This window comes from Botryllus schlosseri, chromosome 6 (genome assembly GCF_051294905.1).
Source record: "Botryllus schlosseri isolate E-star chromosome 6, Bs_hap1, whole genome shotgun sequence".
In the NCBI taxonomy this organism is placed as follows: Eukaryota; Metazoa; Chordata; class Ascidiacea; order Stolidobranchia; family Styelidae; genus Botryllus; species Botryllus schlosseri.
Genome location: NC_137241.1, coordinates 20,118,328 through 20,139,466, shown reverse-complemented (window position 1 = coordinate 20,139,466; position 21,139 = coordinate 20,118,328). Strand labels below are relative to the sequence as shown.

The 21,139-nt window shown below is 39.3% G+C and overlaps 1 protein-coding gene across 2 annotated transcripts in view; it reads left to right on the top strand.

The window, feature by feature from the left end:
* Positions 1-17,077: 17,077 nt before the first annotated feature.
* Positions 17,078-21,139, top strand: part of LOC145441417 (receptor-type tyrosine-protein phosphatase F-like) — a 37,832-nt gene continuing 33,770 nt past the window's right edge. The window contains exons 1-2 of one of the 2 annotated variants that reach the window (XR_013915821.1): positions 17,078-19,348; positions 19,927-20,083. Coding sequence is in view for 1 of the 2 variants with exons in the window: in XM_080319268.1 (XP_080175394.1) it covers positions 19,252-19,348; positions 19,927-20,083 (254 nt within the window). In the remaining variant the exon portion in view is untranslated. The remainder of the gene's footprint in view (positions 19,349-19,926; positions 20,084-21,139) is intronic. The other variant, XM_080319268.1, reaches the window with a different exon arrangement.

Below are 21,139 nucleotides of genomic sequence, written 5' to 3'. Positions count from 1 at the left end.
TAATAGAGAACGTGCCTGAATCGTGACCTTTCCAATTTATTTATCTATTAGTTGATGCATCACCCTGTTCTACTCGCTCATGTCACAATGGCGGTACATGTCGAGACGTAGGCTGTCACTATAATTGCGAATGTGCTGCAGGATACGAAGGTTTCACGTATGACGACGGAGGACATAACATTTCGACAAGTAATCAATAATATTTTCCACGGTATGCTGATTCATGCCAATACACACATGTGGGTAGGGTACAATATAGTGTCGCGTCTCAAAGCATACGAACGCATAGGTATTCTGATAATGGTTGTAACACACTCCCGAATCGGTTCTTCCAAGCACATCAGCACCATAAGTAATAAACTTGCTGGCGTCACTAATTTGCCATTCGTGAACCGAATGATGACATTTCTGGTTTGAATTTCCGTGACGTTTAGCAATCGAAACCTTTAACAATGCATGGGCCTTGCGGTCAAGCTATTGGTCTGACAAAACAAATAAAAAAATAAACATCATAGTAAGACTATAGCTAATCATTGCCATGGTGAAATATATTTGAGAAAGTTTAGTCAAGTCGCAACAATAATTTGATTTTATTACGCATTTTTGAGGGTTGCGGGGCCGCACAAAACGGCGTTTCCTGGACGTAGTTTGCCTACCCCTGATCCATACTATACTAGGCTTACCATATTTTGGAAATCTAAAGAGAGGACACTTTTTCAGAAATTTGAGACTTGCAAAACCGGTCCGCTCAGAGCTCAAAATACCGTTTTTCTCTCCACATTTCTAGGTGGATGATTAAAAAAAGGTCATCTTTTTGCACGAAGCTAAATTCACCGTTTTTCACTCCGAAATACCCGCCGGAGCGTCACTTCTGTGCTAATTTACGGCATATCACTCGCAATTTCCTCTAAATCTGACCTAAATTTTCAAAAAAGAGGACAAAATCTCAAAAAAGAGGACAAATGGACGTCCTCCGAGGACACTTTCAAAAAAGTGAAAAAAGAGGCCAAATCCTCTTCAAAGAGGACGTATGGTAACCCTATACTATACTATAGTGTTGGTTGGTGATACGTGAAAAGACCGATTTCTGTAATTGATATTGCATGATTGTAATGTAAATGCTAGGTGCAAGTATAAACATATTGCTCACACTTACAAGTTCGACGTCTCTATACTCAATTTCAAGGTCGAAGTTGCAAAAATCGTGTCAGCGTATACCCAAAATAGCTATGTGCGAGGATTTCAGCAATTCACGAATGTTTACAATATATTTAGAAGTCCGAATTGGTGCAATGTTGAAAGGACTACTTACTGTGGTGTTGTTGTTGGCAGCTTTACTCCTCATAAGGTGAGTGAAAATGGTATTATAGTTAGATATCAACATTGATATTGCGATTATATCACAGCTATTACTTGTTTAGGAGAAGATATATTTCTCCCGTCAAGTCGGTCGACGAACCTATCGAACCTCAAGCCAATTACACCGGTATAGCATCACGAAATGTTTCATATGTTAATTATATAGGCTTCACCTAGAAGTGATGAGCATCGGACGGACTCGGATAGGGTTCGGACCGGATTTCACGCAATTTTGAGACAGTCGGATCGGATTCAGATTCTACTGCAGATTTCGTTTCGGATATTTTCGGATAATGTTAACTTGTACTTCGGATTTTTTGGATAGTTCTGACCAGACGTGACTTTTGATTTGAAGTCAAAAGTAAAATATGTCTGCTCGATAACCAAACAGGAACAGTAAACACGTTATGATAGGACATGTAGCAATCTAAAGTTGTTATGTCAAAGGTCAAAGCACATATTAATCATCAAACCCTAACCTTGTAGCCTTTGTAAAGACTCTCTGCTCAGATGTACAAGAATACTTCGCAAAGGTTATTCGATTCGGACTATTCGGATTCTGGACGGCATCATTCGGATTCACGTGAATTTGTGGTTGAGATTGTTCGGATTCGGGCGGTTAGTTACTCAGAGACTCGAGCTGTCGGACGGATTCAGACGCACAGAAATCAATATCCACTCATCACTGTCTCCTAGTAGCAATTCGTATATTAGGCTAAGTCATCTCCAACGGCTTGTTGCGACTGCATTATAGGCCTTCTTGATTAAGTCAGGTATGATGTAGGTAGATCGCTTCGATTATTATTATTAAGACGTAGATTTAATTTTTGATCCAACTTTTATGAAGCATTTGCATGATGTTTACCTAATTACCTATCCGTCTACGTCCGCATATTTGAATACACCTACAAAGAATTGTCAGCCGGCGGTAATGCCGGATTTACGAATCATTGCGAGGTATTCAAGTTCAGCATATCAAAATGTAATAAGCTTGATGAAATATTACATATCCAACTATTCTAGGGTTACCATATTTTGGAAATCTGAAAAGTGGATGCTTTTTCAGAATTTTCGGACAAAACCGGTGAAAAATCCAGAAATAAGGGTAAATTTTTCACATTTCGTGGTCGGTTGTCTAAAAAAGGTCATCTCCGGCTTATCTCAGCCCATTTACCAAAATCCCCCAAAAAGAGGGCAAAATCTCAAAAAAGAGGACAAAAGGGCGTCCTCCGAGAACGCTTTCAAAAATGAGGACAAATCCTCTTAAAAGAGGACGTATGGTAACCCTAAACTATTCAGAAACTAAGCTGCTTCAGACGGAATCTTGTTTCCAGGGGACATTGCATCTAATCAAAACATTCGGAAGAAAAACAGATGTAGAGATATCCTCCCTTGTATGAACAATGAACATGAACATACAATCTATATTTTCTACATTCTTCGAATAATCGCCCCCTTCTCAAGCTCGACAAAAAATCCCCCCATCCCCTCAATATTTACGGATCCAGTTAAGAGGACATATATACGGGAAATTTGTTCATCTAATACTGATCGCTGGTAAATTAACAAAAAAAAAGGTCCTTTTCCGAGTTGGTGCTCTGAAAACCAGTTCGCACGTCCATTTCCGTTTAGTTATGACTAGGGCGATTTTTTTACCTAAAAAGGTAAGATTCTGACATAAAAATCACAATTTTGAAATTTTTTGACCTCTTAAAACTTAATTTTAACCAAATTTTGACCTCATGTCTGTAAATTAGGTGATTTACCACCTAATGTTAGAATTGTACAACTAATCTTCATTTCTGGTTGGAGCTGTACGTCCGGACGAAGTAGTTTGGCCTGAAAAATCCTATTTGACTTGAAAAATGACAAATTTTTACATGTTCACCATAACACCAACCATGTCAACCTATTTGTTTCATTTGGTCGTTTATGATTCACAATGAGCAGATAATGTACCGTATACAACGGTAGGCCAATAAAGTAGGCTAAAAGCTGTAAAATGTCGTAAACATTTGCAAACATTTACGATACAAACAAAATGCAGGTGGCAAAATTGTTTTGACTTGTAAACAATTTTGACCATTTTTTGACCTAACGCTATAATTTTGACAAAATTTTTACTTATTCTGACATGACAAAAAATCGCCCCAGTTATGAACTTTTTCTAATCAACTTTCGTGTCAACTGCGATTGTGATGTCAGACTGGCTCAGATATCAAACATGGACGGAATTGATTGAAATACATACTGACCGTGAACAGACAGCGACATAATTGATTTTGATTAACACTATAACTAAAACAGAACGATCGGACAATGTCTTGCAGGCAGGGCATGGTATGGTATGGAATGGAATGCGAATTTTCCACACTCCATACCCGCCCAATCTATCCATACCATGTTTGACGATTTTCCATACCATAGCAACATTCTTCCATACCATATTTGATACTTTTTCCATACTTTCTTAACTTGCCCAACCTCTCAAGTGATATTCTATTTTTGATATGTAGAAACGTTGCGGCGTAATTAGTCTAATTATTTTGGATGGAATTATCCATTTAAACAGCCCTGATACACCAATAATATCCCTGTTTTTATATCATATGTCGTCACCACTGTATGTTGCCTAATCATCGAAGACGGAGCGTATAATATATAGGCCTATACACACGGGATTATTTGGAAACCACAACAGAATTTCATGACATGTAAATCTAGTGTGGTGACGGACTGCTAGCAGTACATCATCTATAAAATTACATAAACCAAAGTTATTGTGAAATTGAAAATTGGTTCCCAAGCATTTTTCTTTATTCCACAAAACCTGAAATCTATATTTCCACCCTTTAAAATTGCTCGCTGCAATAAAATTTGGGAAGACTTTGTTTTGTAAAGACTTGCTCTGGGTGAAAGTTAAGACCCCAAAAATTGAATAGCACGCAATGAAATGAATGAGCAGTGAGCTGGTAACCGTGAACGCAATGTCGCGCCTCCGTCAAATGTATATGTCCGCAGACAGAAAAACAATCAATTTACTTGTGCAAATCCCAATCAATGCATGGACCTGATAAACTTCCCGTAGATAGATAGAAGGAGCCATAAGCTACACTTTCGCATGTTACATAACTCGAAAGAAATATACCATTTCATTTGTAATCAGTCTGGCTATGCTATCAATTAGCGAGTCGGCGATCTCCCTAAATACATATTCACATACATATGAACTCTTATTATAACGAATCAGGTGATTTCAATCACACCATGTCGCATCAGATGGAATAACAACATATATGCGGGAGATCGCGTGCCCGCTGTCCAGTCGATTCTCGCTAATTGGAGGCACCGATAATACGATTGATGACTTGCAATTGAGCTAAGAAATATTAGAGATACGATCGGCATTTCATACAGGCGCCAAATAAATATTGCCTGATGCTGAACGGACCAAAGCGCAGAAAATTATTTCCAAGTAAAACAAATTGATGTAAATATTCATGTAACACTACACGACGGCGGTCGAATATCGCTCGTTTTCGTGATATTTAGATTTGATTTCTTTTGAATATTCATTATTAATATTATTTTCCTTCATATGCGCATAGCTCTACTTTGTTATCTTCAAATGGATGTGAGTGATAAATCGCAATTTGAGTTATGAACATAGACAGTGAGCAATTGTCTCTGAGGTATGCAATCAATTTGACAAATCGAAAGTAGGATTATTATCATGATTCTGGCAAAACTGCCAAAGTATGGCAAAGTATGGAAGTATGGAAAGAACATTTCATACCATACTTGGGAAATTTTCATACAATACCATACTGGCACTCTTCCATATTCCATAGCGAAATTTATTTCCATACCATAGCATACTTCCATACCACACCATACCATGCTTGCAGGATCTTGAAATCAAAGTAACTAATGAATAGAGTCCAGAATAGACTTTCCATTTGGGGAAATAATTCCTATAACTTTAGTTTATTAGCCGTCGCCAAAGATGCGTATTCGTTTGTTCTCGAGGCGGAGTGATTGAAATCTCCTGATTGTCGGCGCGCGTGTTGGCTAATATGTTGCGGCAGATTGCGAACTCGCTAATTGACTATACACTCGGACTCGCTAGTAATCATATAGTAGCGTGATGTGTCGACGAGTGCGAGTCCGTTACACAAGGATGCGGATTCGATCGATGTAATGTCGGCATTGGTGCATGTACTTACAACAAACTGATGCTACCTCGATAAATTTGAAATGAATTCAATCAACTCAGCAAGCGACCGGCTGGCTACGCGCCCGCTTGATAGTATCGTAATTTTGTCACCATATACAAGTGACAGGTTAAATTGAACGTTCGCCAGTAGGCTCATTTGTCAATTCTGACGCACTATGACGACAGCCCTTTGTGACGTCATCGACCCCGCGTTCCTAGGGAAAATCATAGTTCAGCGCCTATGACTGTATGTATTTTATTTGTAACTGCGTCTGTTCCCCGCCAAAAACCCTTAATTCCAGAGATGAGCGGATTTGGAATTTCAATGTCCTAATCCAATCCAAATCCTAAAATTCAAATCCTAATAAAAGTCTTAATCCGTAACTTTTGTATATTAAAGTCCATGTCCAATCCTAATCCGATTCCAACTTCGAAATTGGAAATTTCTCTTTCACAACCAGCAATTCTCTTGATTTAAGATAACTTAGGGCAGCACCTCTCATGTTCATTGGCACTGAGTGTACCACAGTGTAGTGTACCATAAGAACAATAATAACTGATCTAAATAATGTTTGTCGCCATTCGCCACACGACATTACAATCTCCCAGAAAATCGGTAAATCCAATCCAAATCCTAATCTGTTCAGAAAAATTTCTTATCCTGATCCAATCCAAATCCGACAAAATTTCACAAATCCTGTTTTTTCAAATCCTAATCCTAATCCATGCTCACCTCTGCTAAATTCCTCACTAGTGGGGAATTCCCAACCGGTTGGGAAGCATCATCATCATCATCATCATCATTGGTTTATTAGCAATTTTATCAGTTCAATACACCACAAAATGCGATACAATGAAAAGACAGGAAGATGTCGAAGCGACAAGGAGTAGTCTATGGAATCTGACACCCACCTTGGCCTAGGCGATGTAAAGAGGAGGCATGCACACTGAATGAAAGTAAAGAAGATAGTATAGAAAAAGAATGCGACAAGAAATAGGGCGGCATGTCATGGGAAGCGAGATCGATAGGTCAGTCGTGGTCCGGTAATCTTGAGGATGGACTGTATTTATTTAGTAGTAATTGCTTGTATTTCGACTTGAATGTGGACATGCTCGTCGACTGTCGGATGGCCGGCGGGATACTGTTCCACACATCAGGTCCGGCATATTTGATGGAGCGATGATCTTTTCGGTCGATCATATGATATTTGGACGACGTGGACGCACGTGTGTTGTACTTGTGCGCTTTTGATTCAGAGGTAAAGAAGTCATTGAAATATTCGGGGCAACGACCGCAGTGAAACTGATACATAAACTTGGCGATTTCTAGTTTCCGCATATCTTCTATGTTTAGGACGCCGAATCTCTTCAGCAGCGACTTATTGGATGGGCAGCCAGGCCCCTTTGGGGCCCTAGCTATGATTCGGAGTACTTTATGCTGTAGTTTCTGAAGTGGCTTGAGTGCAGTTTTACTGGCAGCCCCCCAACAGAGGATGCCATAATGTAACTTCGATTGGATTAAGGATTTAAAGAGTATCAGAAGAACCCATGCTGGCATGAAGCGCCCAAGGCTGTAAAACAGGCCGCACTTCGGTGATAATTTAGTTTCTAGGGACTGAATATGACTCTTCCAGGACATGTTCGAGTCCAGTAAAACTCCGAGATATTTGGCAATATCTGTGTTGGAAACAGGCTGACCAGCGATATTAACGGTTAGGTTATTTTTTGAATTTACTGTCAGCAATTGCGATTTCGAGGCGTTTATGCAAAGGTTGTTCTGGGCCGTCCACTCATGGACTTTGGGCATTTGGTCACCAGTCAGGGCATCTAGCTCTGCCGTCGAAGAAGCGGAAGAGAGGAGGTGAGTATCATCAGCGAACAGTGTGGTGTTCAATGAGGAGGTTTCAAAAATGTCGTTGACATATAAGGTGAAAAGGACTGGTCCAAGTACTGAGCCCTGGGGCACACCACAGGTCACCGGGTGAGGAGAGGACAAGGTGTCTGAGATCGCAACCATTTGTTGGCGTCCAGTGAGGTAACTTTTCATGAGCTCAAGTTGTGGGCCCCGAAGTCCGTAACGCGCCAATTTCGAGATGAGAATTTTATGATCTACGCAGTCAAACGCTTTTTTTAGGTCGAGAAAAATGCTACATCCCACATTTCGCTTCTCTGAGATATCATAGTACTGTTCGGCCACTGTTAGGAGAGCATGAGCGGTTTGGTGTTTGTTTCGGAAGCCAAATTGTTGAGGGGAAATGACAGAAATTTTGGCGAGGAATGAGGTCATGCGGGAGAGGAGCGACTTTTCGAATACAATCCCAAGCACAGATCTACAAACTGTATTTATTCGGCAACACGGAAATTGGCATCGAGAATATTCAGAACACTGTCAGGTAAACAAATATATCCTCATATCCATCTTTGGAAGTTTCGCACAAATTTTCAAAGTTCAATGTCTCGTATCAGAGGACAAAGCTTCTACAAACGCTTCCAACCTTTCACGACTGATGCCTTCACGACGTGACTGCGAAGACACCGAACGTCTCCCGACAAAAGAGGAGGACGAATGCAGGCCATTATTAAACCTAATAAATGATCACAATATATTAACAAGGTCCATATCCTTTGCATATATTACCCGATGCAATAATTTCCTGTTAATAATTAATTAATTCACTAAAAGATTTTCGGTGGAGTCTCATAGCAGTAGAGAACGTCAGTAATTTGGTGAATCAAATTATGAATGTAAGAAATTATTAAATGACAATAATAAACAATTTAAAGATAGTTGAGATACGGTCGTATAGGCCTACCAAAAATATTTTTGCATTTCGAATTTAATTCATTGTATTACTGACGCTCGCTAGTGAAGAAAGTTAGTGGAAAGGCATTTAATGAATAGATTAACAATATAAAGTTATTGTGTCGTTGAATTTTGAATTTCTTTACCCCAAATGGCCAGTTGCATGTATAGTTTAAAAATCAGAAATTATTAGTAAAACGGAAGCAAAATATGAATTAGAACTACCTATACTATTCTTCACGCAGCTAAATGTTGGAAACAGAAATTATACAGAGTGGCTATGTGGAGAACAGTGAATGTAACGTCCATTGATTTTAGTCCAATGCATCATGATATGAAGTTACAACCCCATTTCATTCACTATATGCACAACCGTATTATACGCGGAAGTTACGTCATTGTCGCATTCTTTTGTTCGGATATGCATCCGTTCGTCATCGAAAACTATCCTCACGTTAGCCTCACAGATATGTACATCCGTATCAAAGCTCATCAATTACCGGAAGATGAGAATACACCCCTTTTTGGAGCTTCGCTCATACCGGTAAGTACAACCTAATTAGCTGGCAAGGTCGATTATGATTCAGACCAGCGACGACACCGTGCGATTGGTAGCGGCACAAGTACCAAGAAGAAACGCTATCGCGACATTCTGGCGGGGGGTGTTTGACAAGGATATTGCCATCATAGTCTCGTCGGGAGATTTTACTGACGGCAAAGCAGTGAGATGGGCGCACTCATCGCGGTAGATAACAGTTGAATTCACATGCTATCGCAGGTTTGGAGCAGTATGCCCGATATTGGTCGAATGAGGTGGGAACGAAATGAAATTTGATCGCCTTTTCGTCAGGGTGACAAAATCACAAACTATGAACGCGATAACAATTTTCCGAAAGTTTCACTTGACAAAAGGACGGAGTAAAATGGTAAGAAAGACGACTGATTTGGTTGAAGAATGATCCACCCTATATCACAAGTCGCATTGCGTGGTCAAGCAGTTAAGGGGTAAAAACGTTTCGAATCATGTATTTCAGAATGTTATACAATATCAATATTCAAGGATTGGCCCTTGAAGAGTATCACGCCAAACCCTTTTTGTCCTCGACCTGATTACTCTAGTAAAATCAAAACTGCGACACATCAAAATCCGATCGATACATTGTTACAAAGTTACGAAGTTACCAAGAAATGCGGTAAATCAGAAGCTCCAACATTCGGAATCAGCTCTCGCGAATGCAGTTACCTCATAGTTCCGATATTGGTAGTTCAATAGATTTGCTGCCAGCTCAGGCAAGGTCGCTTTGAGCTCACGCATATTCTCGCAAATCAGCCACAACACCCCGCGGAGCAATCAACCAGCTCGTGCGTGATTTGTCCATATCGGCAATTTGAGAAATGTATGATATTGACTAAGCGAAGACTTCACCTTGGAAAGTATTGTCGTATTGTTCAGTCGGAAAGAAACAAAGTGATAGGAGTTGCCTAATTGCAAATGCCATTATAATTACACTGGGCAACAGTTTTGAACTAAAATTTTGTCGACTTTGATTTTGCAGTTGATTTAGGCTAATTTTGTTATGCTGATTCCAAAAATGCCGCTGGTATTCTTCCATCACATCCAGATTTTGCTCTATGACATATGACCAAAATATGCAAATATTCACGAATTTATCCATATTACTTTTCCATACCATATAGAAATCCACACTTTTGATCATGAGAAACGGCGTTTTCATCGAACAGATACTTTCGGTAGATTTGTGTATTGCCGTAATACTGGCATTGGCATGATGCTGTTATCATTAATTGCTGGAGGACATAGGAATCTCTACAACTCGCGTGAATGGCAAATGTCTATTGGTAGCTCAAAAAGGATCCTAAAGTGTGACATTCTCATAAATGGCAACGTCTTATAGGTGCAGTAACAATTGCACACTCGAGCATCGCGAATAATACAGAAACATTGAATCGTTGCAATATCACAAGCACTCTTGGTTTTGGATCATATGTGTCAGCTTTGAAATATTGTGTTTCTTAGTGGTCAGACAATAAGAATGTACATGTAACCCTGATACACATGTGCCACCGCCGTGTGTTTATGTCGGACAGCAGACATTCAAACAAGCTAAAATATCTGAATAATTTCCCAAAAAGCGTTGGCATAGTAAGCGATGGACAAGGAGAAAGCATCCCCAAATATATAAAGAAGGTGGAATGAGATACCAGAGTAGATTGGAGCTTACATATGTTAGCTGACTATTGCTCAAGTATCAAACGAGACAACCCATATAATTATGAGTTATTAACGGAAATTTAGACACTGAAACTCGCGCTTTAATTGTCCTGCAGAAGCAATATCATTTTGAATCAACCAAATAAAGCAGTGCAAATGTTTATTTGCAGTCTATTGATTTACTTCCGACTGCTTGTGGTTTTTGAAAAGTTTAATGCAATAAACACAAAATATCAGAAGTAGTACTTTCATGTGGGTTATGAGACAATGGGGTGAGTGCCTACCCTAAAAACTTGACGTGACAGAGAAAAACGAAAGTCATTTTTTTAATGCAGAGCCCAAAAGTTAGTCGAAATCAATGTCTGATAAAAGTCAACAAAAATTGTGTTGACCAGTGTTATTGGAGGTAGAATTAACATTTCAAAAGAACGGAATTTCAATTTCGAACGCCAAGCTACCACGTGCACACTAGGGTTATGACTAAAAAAATTTTTTTTTGCCTGTAGCAGGAATTGATGAACATTTTGGTATAAATTAATAAAATCATAATCATTTTGTTCGAATCGAAAAAAATGTCCCGCACAAACTAACATCAAATTTTCGACACTGGTCCAAATATGGAAAAAATTTAAAATTCAAAGATATTCGTTGCTACAAATTTAATCTTCAAATATATGTCCTTTTCCACTTATTGTAAAGTTCATTCGTCAATTTGACCTCCCTTTCTGTTATTATGTTAGTGCCAGGGACATCTACGATGGACATATCCGACTTTAAATGGGGTTTTGGGGCACAATGCAGGACATTCGACCGCAAAGATAGTAGCAAATGATCTTTGGTATATTCTAGAGCCCGACCGATATTGGATTTTTGGGTCGATACCGATAAAACCAATATCTCACCATTTAGCCGATAACCCCAATACATTCAGCCGATATTCAAAAGAAGTTGGATGTATACATAAGCACATTTTCAAATCTTCAGAGGGCATCTATTTGAACATCTTTACAGCCATTGTTATACTTGAACATGAAATGAACTAGAAAGGCTGCATCTGGACACCTGTAAAGTGTAAGCTATATGAAATATATCAATATTCTCAGTCTAGCGATCAAAGATTATAGTTTTCTGGCTTCCTTCCGCCATGTTGTGACGTCACACGCAAATTGCCGTTAATTTTCCACTCCAATGGCCGATACCGATAATTCTTTCAAAGTGTGATATCGTCTCGATATTATCGACGAACCGATAATCGGTCGGGCTCTAGTATATTCCATCCTTAGACATCTGGTTAGAATACCAGTCTTCCAGACACGCATTTGCGATAAATAAGTATCTCCAGAGTTATTCTCTATCTGCGGAAGTGGAAGTACGCAACGCAACCCTTGAGCACCCTCTCGCATTGCGTAGAGATGGAAGTTTATGCCATTTGATCAGTAGTAATCTATACTATTTTCTTTGAAAGAACGGCATGTTCTGCACATGCCATAGATAAACTTAAAATCATCCTTACATTCTTGGTTTTCTAATATTTTCATCTGAAATTCGTGCTTGGTGGATTGCACCTATAGTTTCCGTAGTGTTTTTCCACATCATCTCCAAATTTGTAGCTGAGAGTTGGATTTCTTGAAGATGTTGGATCGAAGAACTCTAATATATGCTTTAGGAATCGATAATATGATGTTGGCAAGGGATATGAAAACCCATGCTCATCATTGCATTTCGCAGTTTCGAAACAACGCCATTCTGCCGTCCAGTATCAACAGATGCTACGGTGTCATATATGATATATGAGATTTTCAAATTTTCCTGTACATCACATTCTTCTAAGCGGTTTTCTAGACCGCTGAAAATACCTAGAGTTGTTCTACTTTCGCCTTTTCGAACACCCAGTTTGATTTTTGCCAGACAAATTGAAATTATACGATATATACAGTCTACATCTAAAATCGGAATTAATAATTGTTTATTAATTATTTAATATTGACTGTAAGCGAGAACACGATTGGAATAATTCAATCTGGGCGGTCAAAATGTACTAAAATACTATTTTAAATCTTCGCAATTGGAATTGGGTCAGTTAAATTCAAATCAGTCGATAAATAAATTATATAGTCTGTATCTCCAAAAGAAAGCCTATCCTCCATACAGTGAAAACTGGAAAATTTTTGTGCGGGAGGTTTTTGTTCAAACAGTCTTAACTTTTGTGAGTTTTGAAATCAGGACACAAAAGCTCGTCATTTGTGACTACAGGACACACAAAATTTGGAATTTTTTTTTCTAGTCATAACCCTAGTGCACACCCACTGTACATGGCGTACCAACAGACCCAATTCGACCGCTGGTCGCGCCTAATTGCCTGCAACCGATGATGGCCAAGACCGGCGACTAGGAGTGTCATCACAAATCGTATGTATCAGATGTATGAGTTGCGTGTTTGTCGTTGCATCCAGTGAGCCCCCAAGTTTTACTCAGGGACTCCCTGGGATTGCATGGAACACAGGTTAAGAGCCACTGCGTTGCGGTGGCGATATAGCGTAATGTTATAATCCACAGCTGCAACACCAATGGGTTGCGGGTTCGAGTCTGACCGAAGTCGACTCCAGAAATCCTACCTGAGTGTCGGTGGTTTATCCAAACTCCTTCTTGACATTTCATCCGGCTAAGCGGCGTCCTATAATAGCCTTGAAGTGAGCCTTGCTACAAGTTGGCAGCTACGGAATAAAATTGATGAAAATGATCCTGCGCTGGTGCATAATGACCAATGACCATTGTAGTTGACAACCACCAGAAATACCACAAAGAACATGTCAACAACAACAACCACTGAGCTAAATCAATTTCATCGTTATTCGTTGTCGCGGATTTTGTACACGCAATTTTTCGCTCTTCTCGAATTGTGGCGGTTGTTGTTTTTGTAATGCCACCCATCACGCACCCTTTCCACCATCAACGTCACAAAATTCCACCCTATCGCGCAACATCGGCAGTACATTGGAACAGTAACTAAAGTTACTTTGGGCGCGACATTTTTCTAATCAAGTCGCATCAGAAGAGATATTTTAACTCGTTTGCGCCACGAGGAAAGCAGCATCGTGACTTCGAAATTTCTTTTGTGATTTTGACTTCGCAATCTGGGGTCGCGGCACGAGGGGTTAAAAACAACTGACTTGCGTGGATAGGACTGCAGTAAGGAGCCTAGAGCAGTGGTTCTCAACCTTTTTGGCTTCGCGGACCCCTTTTGACCGTCACAGACTCTCGCGGACCCCGTCAAGTTCTAGTTCAATTTTAGCTCTATTATGGTGCAACCTTCATCTGTTTTGTGCAAATATGAACTGTATAGGCTTGTGATAAACAGCAAAATAATGATTATTCTTGAAAATAACATGATGCTATTTATGTAGAAATTGGTAGCCTTTTAATATTTTGATAATTTTGCTGCTGTATTTCTTAAAGTACGTGGTCGTATCTTGAAAATCCGCGTCTTCGTTTTGATATGAACGAGGAGTGCCGGAAACAATTTCCGCAAAGATAGATGGAGGCTAATGCAATATTAACGCATAACGCTTCCGAAGATACTTTTGGTGTGATCGCAACATTTATGGCACCAAAATGAGGAAACATATATTTTATGAACATATCACGCCCAGCATAGCGCAGCGATGGGCAACATACGGGCCGCGGGTCTGATTCGGCCCGCGACGGCATTTTGATCGACTCGCAGAGAGTTTCTACCGTCAAAGTGAAATCCTAATCTAAAAGTATAGGCAAATTTTATGCGCCAAAGAATGGATCCAAGTTTTCTAACCCGAGAAAGACTGTCATGAAACGACTTGTTCTGTTCGGGTGTACATATATATATTTACGAAGAAACATTTTCGACCATGAACAATTAAACATTAGCAAGACAAGGCTGCATACCAATATAACTGATGATATGAATGACAGGGTCGGAGCGTAATGCTTTGATAGCAACGAAACACTCCTTGTTCATCTAAAAACCAGCCTTGTCGATAGGGCATCCGCAATACGAATGCACCAAATCTGATGGCCAAGCTTTAAGAGCTGGTATATCATTGTCCAATTTATGACGAATTTCAGAAGAAAATATTCGGGTTCATTTCAATATGAATATACTATTCAATAGTGTATTGAATTTCTGTACCTCTAAGAAGCTGTTCAAATAGTGGTTATGTATATTACAGGATATAATGGGTTTGGTGGCGAGGTTTCAATTCCGGCAATGGGACAAATTAGGGGAATGCTTCGGAAATTTTTATTTCAAGCCACTGTTCACTAATTTGATGAGACTGACAACTTCAAATCGAGAAGGTTTCGCAGACATTGCGAAGTCACCCTGATTGACGTTACTATCTCCATATTATTATTTTTTCCACAAACCCCAACAAAGCACCTCTGAACAGCAATATGTTTCTATTAGCAGGTTATTCGAAAATTAGCAATGAAAATGAATTTGGACACTACGATAGTTCATGTCAGACGAATATTATGATGATATGAGTCATGAGGTTTTAGCAGCTATGGTGCGAAACTGCGTCATGGTTTCTCAAATTAAAAAAATAAAATAAAAATTAGGTTATCAACCACGCTAAAAATTTTGAGGTCTCGCGGACCCCCTGAAATTGCTTCGCGGACCGCTAGGGGTCCGCGGACCCCCGGTTGAGAACCGCTGGCCTAGAGGAACCTTCGACAGTTAGGTAGGGATTCTGGAGTCTGACTCGAAGCTGCTACGTTCTTAGCGAAAAGAGTGTGCGTTCACACCCTAAAGTTGGTATACGAAAACAGAACCTAATATAGAGTGGTAATAAATCCTACGTGACTATTCGCGCATACCGTCCTACGTGCATGCATAATTTCGATTAAGATATTGTACTCGATTTACACCGCGGGAAAAGTCTGAGATATGTTATGGTCTCGTGTATCAAGAGTGTCCATTCACACCCGTATATCACGGGTGATATACGGGCGTGAATACACACTGTTTTTGGCTAAGAGTGACAGTGACGGTATATAACAGTGGTCGGGAACCTTTGTTGTTGGAAGAGCCATATTGGCTCTAATTTTCACATCTCAACTCCCGAAGAGCCATACATGCCAATCAATTGTTACGTCATAATTGAAAATCAGTGACGTCATGGTAGAACTAATTCGAAATCAATACATGGGATTCCACGTGTGCGCCCTATTTTCTCAGTAAAAACTGGTATTTAGTGTTCGATAATAAAGCTCGAAACGAGAGGTAAGGCACTGACGGGCTAAGTCTCACAATTGATAACGCAATTCATCGTAAGTAGCTTGGAATTTATTATAACTGATATTAATCGAATGTGACTGTCACACTGATTCCGAAAATCTAAATACTTATTGACTTCTCAATTCTCAAAGTATTCGGCGGTAACATAACGTTGTGCTACACGCTTGCATTTTATCGCCGGTACTACACAGATCTAAACTTACCAATCAAGAACGTGGATAGCCATGACGTTGTTTGTAATTCGGGTTTGTAATTGTCACATCCACATCAGTTCATTTCGCGCCGTAGATCAGAAAGACAATGCGTATTTGAAAACTGCGTTTTGAAATGAGCTCGCCATGTATGCTATGCTTTTTGATTAATCAACGTATCGCACAATTCAAGTTTCGAGTCCGTTACATCGAATTCGCGAGTGATATTGGCCGCCAGCGGGACAACTAGGGCTGGGCACAATGATCCGAGTACTCGAATCTGAATCGAGTAATTATTTTAATGAATCGAGTCGAGTAGTAAAAAAATATTTTTTCGAGTACTAAAATTATACGCTCCTAGCCACCGAAAGATATTTTATCAACTAGAATTATGGTGGGAGCCTTGAAACCTTGATTGGCCGTATCCCAGCATACGAAACATATAATACAAAGCTACTATTGTTACTGGAAATAACACATTTCCGAAGTGATGATCCTCCCACAACATTGTCACAAAGTGCAATGAAATCGGTAGGGTCGAAAAAATACCAAAGTATCTTTAATATGATGGATAACAGGCATAATATTCTTTGTGGTGGCATAAAAGGTACATATTTGAAATTTGATATAGTATATTCTGTTATGACGTCATAATGAGTGATACTCGAATACTCGACTCGACTCGAAGCTTAATACGTGATTCAGAATCGAATCACTCAGGTACTCGATTTTGCCCAGCCCTGACAATAACTTAAATTGATGATTTTGAAAAGAGGGGGTCCGAGCCCCTAAACCTGAAGACGACATCGTCTTGACCTCTCAAAGACATGCTTATACTGCCACGAGAATAATTATTCTGGCCGTGATGAAAATTTACCAACAAGTCGCTGTAATATTGATCAATTCAGTACAAAAATATATATTTGGCAAAGAGCCATATCTTATACCCAAAAGAGCCATAGGTTCCCGACCACTGGTATATAATGACGAAAGGAAATTGTAGAAATCATGTAAGGGTTCGATGGTGGACAATATCTTTCCATATTTTTTTTATGAAATATAAAATATTCTGGTCACAACTGCACCTTACATATGAGTCGTCATTCGAATGAAAATGGATGACCAAGGACAAGTAGGCTATCAATGCAATGATTCAGCTGTTTTGGACCCGTGTCGGAAGGCACGATATTGACATTCACAACGAAAGTCTAGCAGTTGCTATTGATAGAGACCGAATAGTATGCTCTATATATGCATTCCTGAATATATCCTCTCCAACAATTCTATTTGACATCTTCAGGGTGTATAGCAACGAAACGGTACGGACACAATATGAGTAGACTGCGTGCTTAAGTTTGTGATTTTGTTGCGGGCAAGTGATTGGGAACACTGCTTGTGATCTCATGCGGCTCACGTGCAAAACGGAAGGAAACTGACTGGTCTATTATTTTCTGTCATAATCAATTTGTAAATGAAATTTCCTACGTAAGTTGCGCCTAATACTATGCTAGTTAGTCGGTCTTACAACATCAAGAAATGAAATAAACGAAAAGCTTCCTGAGATAAGAAAAATCTCTGAAGAGCAACATTATTACATAAAAATTATTCATGCAACATACATTTATTCTGCAATAAATTTACACGAAGCGCCGCAGCAGATGTAAGAAAGGGCAACATGAGGCTGGTGATCCGCAGGTGGCGGACCACGGGCCTAACGTTAGACTAATATTTATTTGGAACGTTTCAAAAGTTTTTCACGTCTTGCAACGTTGATATCCTACCCTATATATTGGCATGATATGGTAAAGTTAATTTACACACATCGATTGGACAAAGATATCAAGATGAATTGGATGTTGGTGTTTAACACAACTTGTATCATAATCTACCCTGGTTCACTCCACATCGAAATTCTGTTGAATCTTCAAATAACGTTTGGAGTCGCTGTTGAATCATCATGCGAAATGATCTCGTACATATTGACAAAGCTAATCAGAATCACCCATTCTTTCACCATGCCGAAGAGCAGTTGGTACTGAAAGCATCAGGCGATAATATCATAAACGTATAGGTGCCATGGACCAGTGATCCTCAAGCAAGGATCGATGTAACTTCCTCTGAAACATGAACAGACGTCCTACCGAATGGTAGGCTATATATTAACTATATAGTTTGGATTGTTTGATAATAAATAAACATAGGTGTTTGATGTGTGATGTAATTATATCATTGACACGTACAAAAGAACGCAAAAAGGCCACATTGTCAAGGTAATCGCCAAGAACGACATGGATTTCATCTCGTTTTCATTTTACATCGAACTATCGGAATAAGTGCATTTTATACCACCTAGTAAGTTGTAACTGCTTTTGCTCCTATGGTCTACGGGAGCAGTGTCCAACATTTCCGCTATTAACGTCCTCATTTCGATTACTTCTATACATCTTACGGCCCCATATTAGCGGGCAGTCATAAGGACATATAGAACCCGAAATATTCAATTTGAATTGACAATATACTGGGGAACTTCGCATCGCGGACAGCATTTGTGGTTTATATGTAATTGCGAAATACCATGACACTTTCTATTATTTCAGAGTCATAATACCCCATGGGCGGCGCCTTCATTCGGGCAGATAACCATCCCGCGACATAGTATTTGCCAGTTAGAAGTTAGCAGGGCAACCGCATGTATTTGCATTATATTCTTTGTAACCTATATAGTATATACCATGAATTATCATTGACGTGTTTTCATCAAATCCATCCCTTTCGGTCGGTCTTCCTGGAAACTCTGAGTGTGTCACAGGCTTGTTTACTTCCGCATACTGGGTTTGTCACAGTGTGTAATAGGGAGCTAGTCTTGATTGGGTCCCTGTTAGGTACGCAGGTCACGAATCGAAGCCAGATATTCCATCGGCACTGCGAATAGAACACTATAGCAAGCTTACGCGTGGCAGCATCATGACACAGGCTAAGACAGATCTGGTCAGTGAGAGTAGGATAGAATTTATGGTTATACGGCGGATGTCAGTCGTCATTTAGCTTCAAGGAAGCGTACTCTCGTAGAATTACTTCTATGAATTTGTTGAAAAAGGGAATGTGATAATAGTTGCAGCGTCCGTATGAGTATTTGGATAGCTGTTGTATATTTTATGCTACTAAAAAAGGACCATGTTACCCATTACAAGACGACACGTGACGGTCGCTGCTCATCTTCTCATCGTATTCGGTATAATTCTGGATCTTGGAGGAGGGGAAGCCGAGGAAAGTAAGTGCCAACATTGGCGCTAGGATAACTTCTTCCCCTTTATATTACACTATTCTATACATACAGTATACATAAATTGATGATCAGACACAAAAGAGTCGTGTATTCCAATCACCTTGTCTCTTTTCGGATGCGCGAAAATGTGAATTAAATATGATGTATGTTGAGTGACATTATCTCATCACAGAAAGCTGCAATCCCTCGAATCAAACAGGAAGAGAATACTTCCATAGTCGGATCGTGCGTTTTATTACCAATGATTTTATTGGCCAGGACCATATTATTTTGTTTAGGCATATCTACCTATATACTTGTTTACTGTTGATGAACATCTGCTTATCCCAACCATCAGTATAATGTGTTGAAGAAGTTGACAGATGGCCATCACAATGAAATGCATTTTTGATTCAATTTGTTGTTATGGACAGTAGCTATACTTACACATCGAGTACCATCTGTGAAAAGTTTTTCGTGACAGATGATGATATACTTTAATTTGTGGTGAAACTGTGATAAAAATCCGCAAGCTTGTTAACTATAGAACGTGCGAAAATGAACGCAACGTGCTTTATTTTCAGAACCCGCTCGTGTCATTCGATCTGATCCCTTTCTGCTGCAATTATTCGGTAGCTTCAAAAGCTTTGTCGAGGCAAAGAGCTATTGTGAATCGAAGAGTTCGTGGCTTGTTGAAGTGAAGACGGCAAAAGTTTGGGAAGACCTGAAAGCACTGACGAGGTGAGCAATGTAACAGCCGTGGCACCGAAACTTTTTGGTTTCTGGAAATGCCATGCGCTTTGGGGGCCTGTAAGTCAAATTATAAATATGTACTTATGCATTTACTTATTTTACTGTCTATTCTAATATTACTGTTTAATCTATTTCACCGTGTTGTCTTTTACACCGTATAGTACCGCGAAATTCAGATGGAACGAAACCTATGTCTATATCTCCGAATTTTCAGAATTCAGAAATATTTGCTATTAACCTGTTTCGAAACCTAGTTATATCTATATATCAAATTTCGACACTCTGATATTAGACAAAACATTAAGCATCCGCACGTCAAAGCCACGTTTTTTTCTCCATACGACATGTCCAAGATGAACTCTTTACTAGATACTTACAAGCCTTGAAACAAAGATTTGAATCCAGAAGCGAGAGATGAAATTTGTGAGTAGTGAAAACACTGAAAAAATACGCACGGGTTTCCCTATTTCCTTTTTTAACTTGTATACCGCGATTTTACTTAGCAAAGTAAATGTAATGAATACCAAGGCTTGCACAACTGTTATGGTACGGGGTGCTGCGAAATCCCACTGTGGACAATATTTTCAATTCGGGACGCCATTTTCGTACTGCAGATTGCCCTAGAAATCCTATGGATAAGACTGATTAATGATTATATAAGCATTTCCCAGTATTCATCATTGTAAACAATATATCTGTAGGCCTATATTATATCGCTACATTATATACATAAAATTTTCAATGAAAGAAAGCAACAAAACAAAGAAAAGGATCAACCTGGAAAAAGTATAACACGAATTAGGTGTATGAGCAATCGCATCGCGGAGAAACGATGTTCAATCGGCAGGCCGTGTTATTTTTAGCATATGCCAAAAATACCAAAAATAGCTTATTTTTCAGATTTTAATTTTGGCAATTTTGGCATCACAAGGAATTCATATACTTGTATACTCGAATCAACGATGTAATACGCTGTATATTGTAATTTATCATATCAAACGAAAGTCGTAAAACGTGCAGTATTCACTTTGTGTAATCAAATAG